General features: G+C 39.9%; 1 protein-coding gene and 2 long non-coding RNA genes across 51 annotated transcripts in view; 1 reads left to right on the top strand and 2 right to left on the bottom strand.

Annotated features, from left to right (window-relative positions):
- LOC126398499 (uncharacterized) overlaps positions 1-375 on the bottom strand; it is a 49,134-nt gene extending 48,759 nt beyond the window's left edge. Inside the window, exon 1 of the long non-coding RNA XR_007570780.1 lies at positions 21-375. This is a non-coding gene — a long non-coding RNA (uncharacterized LOC126398499). The remainder of the gene's footprint in view (positions 1-20) is intronic.
- LOC126398131 (plasminogen-like) overlaps positions 1-7,170 on the top strand; it is a 192,159-nt gene that overhangs the window by 165,001 nt on the left and 19,988 nt on the right. For 39 of the 49 annotated variants that reach the window (XM_050057357.1, XM_050057363.1, XM_050057461.1 and 36 more), the window contains 6 exons: positions 2,258-2,420; positions 2,537-2,661; positions 4,581-4,743; positions 4,860-4,984; positions 5,937-6,099; positions 6,217-6,341. In XM_050057357.1, coding sequence (XP_049913314.1) covers positions 2,258-2,420; positions 2,537-2,661; positions 4,581-4,743; positions 4,860-4,984; positions 5,937-6,099; positions 6,217-6,341 — 864 coding nt within the window. Of the gene's footprint in view, positions 1-1,028; positions 1,161-2,257; positions 2,421-2,536; positions 2,662-4,580; positions 4,744-4,859; positions 4,985-5,936; positions 6,100-6,216; positions 6,342-7,170 lie in introns of those variants that run through there. The other 10 variants (XM_050057365.1, XM_050057574.1, XM_050057555.1 and 7 more) reach the window with 8 other exon arrangements.
- LOC126398506 (uncharacterized) lies at positions 4,663-6,257 on the bottom strand. The gene is made up of 2 exons (XR_007570781.1): positions 6,149-6,257; positions 4,663-4,791 (listed from the first exon to the last, which is right to left on the bottom strand). It is a non-coding gene; the product is annotated as an uncharacterized LOC126398506 (long non-coding RNA).

Here is a 7,170-nt window from a genome sequence, read left to right on the forward strand (position 1 = left end):
AGCATTTGATACAAATTCACCTGTAGCTGGCACTGAAAGATCGAAAAAGTTGTTGTGGAAGCAGCAGCTGGCAAAAGCCTCAGCTGGGAGCAACGGCAGAAGCAGACAGAATTCAGTTCTCTCTGATTTAAAATCATCATCAATTGTTTGTTTTTTGCCTATTCACCAATTACTACAAGGACGAAGCAGCGAACCCATAGACATACCAGCCTGGATCAATGTCCTGTATTCAAATATAAAAAATGAAGAAATAAAATAACTATTATCATACTTCAAGTGTTAAGAATAAGAAGTGCTCATTATGTAGGAAAATCAACTGAGAGCCTCCTTCAGGACATATATTCACAGAAGCCTCTCATCATTAACTTAGTCAAGAATTTGAACGTGTTAGCCCTAAAGATTTTTTTAAAGAAAGACAGTGGCGCAATTTCCAAGCATTGAACAGTTGTTACTGTAACCTAACACCCACTCAAGAGTCTAAAGTATGATGTTTTGTAATATTGCTTGTTTGCAGTAGAGTGCACTGGTCCCTTTTAGTTGAAGATTAACTTCATTTTACACATTGATTAGATGTAATCTAGATCACATTGTATCCATCAGTCAAATGACAATCAAGTCTGTATTATAATATATTACTATGACAAACACACACATGTATTACCATTAAAGAACATTAAACCATTTACTTATACTATTATTACAGTTTTAATGTCACACAGGACACACCATACCAACATGCTCAGGATGGATGAGAATTCCACTGAAGTGGTAAAGAGAAAGAATTGGCATATTGATAAGGAGTAAAGTAAAGTAAAGTAATCTTTATTTATTTAGTGCATTTCATACACAATAAACAGCAACACAATGTGCCTCATATATAAATGAGATATAATAAAAAATAAATAAAAAAAACAACAGAAAAGGTACTCAGCATTTTACTGGAGGTCACGTGATTGAAAGAAGCCTGATGTTTGTTTGCTATTCTTGTTTGGCCAATGATTGACTAAAGATAGATTGAAATTGTCCTATTTATTTTCCTGAGATGCTAAAGGAGGGCAGTCACATCCCAGGAGGTACCTCGGTGACTTTGTCGATTGTGAGCTGCCTCATCATGGACCTGTGCAAACTAGCTTTGCTCCTGGTAGCCCTAACCTGCACTGGTAAGATATAATGGTACCTTTGAATGATAATTATGAGTAGTTTACAATAATTTAAGTGCCCTAAATTATAAATAAAAGTAAAATAGACATTACTTTGCTTCACTGAGAGCACCACATCAGGACAACCTTGTCCATGTTGATTAAATATGCCTTTTCAATACTATTTTCATCAATTAATCAAGTCAGGATGTATTATGAGATGAGTCAAAATGCATTTATAACAGATTTTGTTGACTTTGATGTGTTCACACTTAGTTTACACAGCAGCCCCAAAACGATGAGAAGCAGAGAGACTAAAAATCTTTTAGCTAAAAGCCAATTTTAGAATTGAACTTCTCATAAAACCTGACTGCTTGAATCACCTCTCAGAAATCAAGTTAAATGTCTGACAGTCTAGTATTCTAACAAGATTAGGTTAAACTCATCCTTTCAAAAATCCATTCTCTGACTTAAGATATAAACAAATTAGATCAAATAGACATTTCATTCAGTTTCATTGGGTCATTGTATGAATATCAAAGAGAGTCAATGTTATGTTTACGTATGTAGATGTATTTATGCACCCATTTGTGGTTTGACATAATCCGGATCGGAGGATGTTTTTTTTTTTCACTTGAGAGTAAAAATGCAAAAATGTGTCTTGGCTGCACAGGTGCAGAATTATGAGGAAATGTAACCACTAAAGGCATTTACAAGCAATAAGAACTATAGAAAATATGTACATGCACATTTTGAATAAAGGTGTGAGTTAAGTGCCTTGTGATGTTTAACCACTTCGTGTTGCAGGACCATCAAAATGTACATCATTTCAGTTATAACACAGAGGTGCTGTATCTGCAGCTTACAGATATTTAACACAACACACCTACTCACTGATACATTCAATAATTATTCTGTGTGTGCGTGTGTGTGTGTGTGTGTGTGTGTGTGTTTGTGTGTGTGTATTTACATGCATAAAAATGGTTACAGCAGCTATTTAGTAATTATTATTCTCACAGTCAGTTTCATTTTGTAATTTGACATTATTTAAAGCACCACTACTTAACTTGTATTTTCTTTGAGTTCTATAACCAGTCCATCTCATCTTCTGTGCTCAGCATCCGAACCTCCCACCGTCATCCCAGATCAGACCTGTGTCACCGGTAAAGGTGAAGCATACCGAGGCACCACTGCTGTAACTGAATCTGGCAAAACATGCCAGAGCTGGTCGGCTCAGACGCCACACCAACATAGCCGCACGCCGGACAAATATCCCGGAAAGTAAGAGCTACTGTAACTGAAAAATGTTGTTCTTGATAAAAGAGGGACCTATGGCATGTTGCCTTTATTGTTTGGTTTGCCTGTGTTTATCATCATTACTGTCTGTTGTTTGTCAGAGGCCTGGTTAACAACTACTGTCGTAACCCAGACAATGAGAGGAGACCCTGGTGTTACACTACTGACTCTGAAAGCCGCTGGGAGTACTGCAGTGTGCAGAGCTGTGAGGATGCAGTCGGACCAGGTATAACAGTACTCAATGATGATGATTTCTCACCAGTTTACAGTAACATTAATGACAGTGGAGATGATGGTAAATTAAAAGATCACACTCATAAATAAAGACGAGTGCAGTGCTCAATCAAAACACAACTGTTCGTAGCGGGTCAACTGCTTGGTCTGTGGTATTGTATTGGTTGCTGCATACACCAAAAATTTTGGGAACAATACTGGGCGTCACACAGAGACACTTTTTGTTTGGAATCTATGTGTCACACGGGGACACCCAAAATGTTGTGATCTAGGCACCAGTGCTATGTTTACATGGCACTATTTGTTGTAACTTAAGCCTTAACATGGGCCTGACCACGTAATAGATCTCCAACTAAAGTATCAAATTGTATCTAAAAAAATTAATAATTATTATTAATAATTATCAATTATGTTCAATAATGTGACTTAATTTATATTAAATCGCCTCGTGGGGCAAAAACATGAAAAAAGGGAAAAAGGGAAACATGATAGCCAGTTACACATATCAGTCTCATAAAGTTCACTAAACTATTAATTTGGAATTTTGATTAATAATTAAATTAATAACCATAACCAAAATTAATAGTAAAGCCTGAAGGATGTCAGAGTTCTTGACATAGCATAGGTTGACTATTCATTCACTCTTGTGCAACAACTAACAGACAGCAGGTATGGAAGCAAAGCAAAACAAGACACAGAAATTCTAACTAACTTAGGACTATACAAGCTTGGTGTGTATATGTGTGTGTGTGTGTGTGTGTGTGTGTGTGTGTGTGTGTGTGTGTTTATATGTATATTCTGTATATGAATGGCTGTTACAGCAGCTATTTACTACTATTTTCACAGTCAGTTTGTAATTTGACATTATTTAAACCACCACTACTTAAAGGGACATTGTGTAGCATTTTCAGTTGTTTATTGACAAAAATCAATGTCTGCATTCATAAATATATCATCATAGGTGTATTATTACCTCCACCAATAAGCTGACTTATTCTCGTAAAAGGAGAATTTCGGATTTGTTTGTACATTGGGCAGGTAAGTCGTCTGGGGTGTTCCATAATGTTCGCCATCTTGAAAATACATCCACCAGCAAGGGACATATAGCACTACCGGTGAATATCCCCGCCTTCAGCATTTTCGTTAAGAGCCAGGCCAACGCTGCTTGACTGAGAAGCCGAAGGAGCAAGAGGTGCTTTGCTACTACCCCTGCACTACTGCACCATAACAAAGTCCCACTCTTTGAGCATAATGCAGGATCATGCATATGCAGCATCACGGGAGACGGAATCCTCGTCGCTAAGAAAGAGCAAGAGGGAATCAAAAAGGCAACGTGACCAGCGAATTCAAAAAACGAGGGTCAACATCGGAGTAGCCTTTCCCAGGTGGAAAGAGCTGCTGAAGGAGAAAAGTTTTAAAAGCTGTGTTTGGCCTGCTGGCCTGTCTGTCATTTTTTCCCCAAAAGGCAGGCCAGGCCAATGCAATCACAGGCCTGTGCCACTGACAGCGGTGCAGTGATGTGAGGAGGGGGATGAGGTGTGTGAGGTTGAGCCACTTGTCAGTTGTCAAAAGACAAGACGTCATTGGTTTATTTTGATTTACACCCGCCCCAACAGTCCTACATTGTAAACACAGCCAGCATGGTGAGGAGGGGGTTTGTCAACTCGTGTGTGTCTGTGTAGGAGCCTGAATGAATACTCCATGAAGTATCGGATGACATGGTTTCATCAATGTTATCATAGCTTTTTGGTACACAGCGGCTACCCTTGTTGCAATGTGCGTTAGAAACAGTGAGGCGCTAGAGTACGCTATCTGTTTGAATGCAATATATGATTTCAACGTTAGATGGAAGAAATTAAGTTGTATTTTCTTTGAGTTCTATAACCAATCCATCTCATCTTCTGTGCTCAGCATCCACGCCTCCCACCCTCATCCAAGATCTGACCTGTTTCACCGGTAAAGGTGAAGCATACAGAGGCACAATTGCTGTAAGTGGATCTGGCAAAACATGCCAGAGCTGGTCGGCTCAGACGCCACACCAACATAGCCGCACACCAGACAACTATCCCGGAAAGTAAGAGCTACTGTAACTGAGAAATTTTGTTTTTCATAAAAGAGGGACCTATGGCATGTTGCCTTTATTGTTTGTTTTGCCTGTGTTTATTGTTACTAATGTCTGTTGGTTGTCAGAGGCCTGGTTAACAACTACTGTCGTAACCCTGACGATGAGAGGATGCCCTGGTGTTACACGACTGACTCTGAAAGCCGCTGGGAGTACTGCAATGTGCAGAGCTGTGACGATGCAGTCGAATCAGGTATAACAGTAATCAGTGGTGATGATTTCTCACCAGTTTACAATAACATTAATGACAGTGGTGATGATGGTAAATTAAGAGATCACACTCATGAATAAAGATGAGGGCAGTGCTCAGTCACAACACACCTGTTTGAAAGAGGCCAACTGCTTGGCCTGTGGTATTGTATTGGTTGTTGCATATTCAGACGTTACTCACAAAATATAACAATAAAATATCATGTAATATTAGTCATTGAAAAATCCAGAATTTAAAAGCCTCAACTTGAACAGTTGTTACATCACATAAATAACATGACAGGTCAGAGATAGAGTGAAAAGTAAAGCAAGATGGCATTTGTCACTTATATCCACCCTTGTAAAACACACCCAAGTCACAATTAATCACAGTCAGAAACACAGGTGAAATACACTTTTCGGATTCAAACAAGGTTATTTAGTCACTTGCTTGCACATAACCACCACATGTATAAAGTAGAGCATGGATTTTATTTGGGGGGGGTATTTTGTCAGCGGTAACATGAATACCAGCAAAAGTAAACAATGGATGTAGGTAAACACATGCTCAACTCAGTCCACACTGCCTCTGATAGAAAGTAGAGCATGAATTTTGTAAGCTGCAACTCCAGGTCAGAATACCAGTGAAACACACTTAAATTCAACTCAGTCCGCAGAATCCTGAAGCCCCGCCCCCACTCCTGCACAGAGCCACCGAGCCTGATCACGTCTTTATTCAAAGTTTATTATTGTTGTCCATGTCCAAATCGCACCAAATATGACATTGCACGTCACTGAGCCATCTTTTTTTATTTTCTGTGTTTACTATTATCTTTGCATATAAATATATAAATAACGACGTATTTTTTCGACAAAAGACCAATACAGCAGAGTGGTAGTGGTGAGGTGCTCTATCTACAGCTTACAAACCAATCTCTCTCGTCTTCTGTGCTCAGCATCCACGCCTCCCTCCATCATCCCAGATCAGACCTGTTTCACTGGTGAAGGTGAAGCATACCAAGGCACCACTTCTGTAACTGAATCTGGCAAAACATGCCAGAACTGGTCGGCTCAGACACCACACCAACATAGCCGCACACCAGACAACTATCCTGACAAGTAAGAGCTACTGTAACTGGAAAATTTTGTATGTTTCTAAAAGAGGGACCTATGGCATGTTGCCTTTATTGTTTAGTTTGCCTGTGTTTATCATTATTACTGTCTGTTGTTTGTCAGAGGCCTGGTTAACAACTACTGTCGTAACCCTGACAATGAGAAGAAACCCTGGTGTTACACTACTGACCCTAACAGCCGCTGGGAGTACTGCAGTGTGCAGAGCTGTGAGGATGCAGTCAGACCAGGTATAACAGTAATCAATTATGATGGCAGTGGTAATGATGGTAGATTAGAGACCACACTATTGAATAAAACAAGTGCTTGTTCAAAATACACCTGTTTGGAACAGGCCGACTGCTTGGCCTGTGGTATTGGTGCTTGCAGCTTTCAGGTGAACGACTCATACAAGCATCATCACACTCAACACCGCGCTAGCTTGGGTTCTGAGCAACACACCTGGGCTCCAAACAGCTGGAGATTTATTATGATGTTGATATATAAAAAATGTTGAATAATGTTGCTATTCTTATTCATTGTAAATCAAATCAAATCAAACTTTATTGTATAGCACTTTTCATGCATTAAAAATGCAGCACAAAGTGCTTCACATAATAAAAACATACAACAAAAATATTACATACATATTGAAAACCCGCCCCTCCCACCCCCACATATAAACACACACACACACACACACATACATACACATACACACACACACACGGTCAATATAGTCAATAACATGGCAGGGCACTGAGGAACCAGGTGAGGAAAGAACCACCTATGGGGAGCTCATCCACACTGAGAGGTGTCACAGCCTACGGCCACAGGGAGCGCCGCCACAGAGACCACCCCAACGCAGATAGACTGGGATGGACTCCACACATGGTGCAGAGCCCCCCAGTCCTCCGGACCTGAGTGATCTCCAGGACGACGTCCCCGTGGGCAGACCGGGCACACCTCTCAGCGTGGAGGCCCCCCATGAGGAAACACTGGAGCTAAAAACTAAAAGACTAAAAGGCAATATGATAAGATAAAACAAGTATGAGATAAAATAATAATAAATAAATAAAT

This window comes from Epinephelus moara, chromosome 2 (genome assembly GCF_006386435.1).
Source record: "Epinephelus moara isolate mb chromosome 2, YSFRI_EMoa_1.0, whole genome shotgun sequence".
Taxonomy (NCBI): Eukaryota; Metazoa; Chordata; class Actinopteri; order Perciformes; family Serranidae; genus Epinephelus; species Epinephelus moara.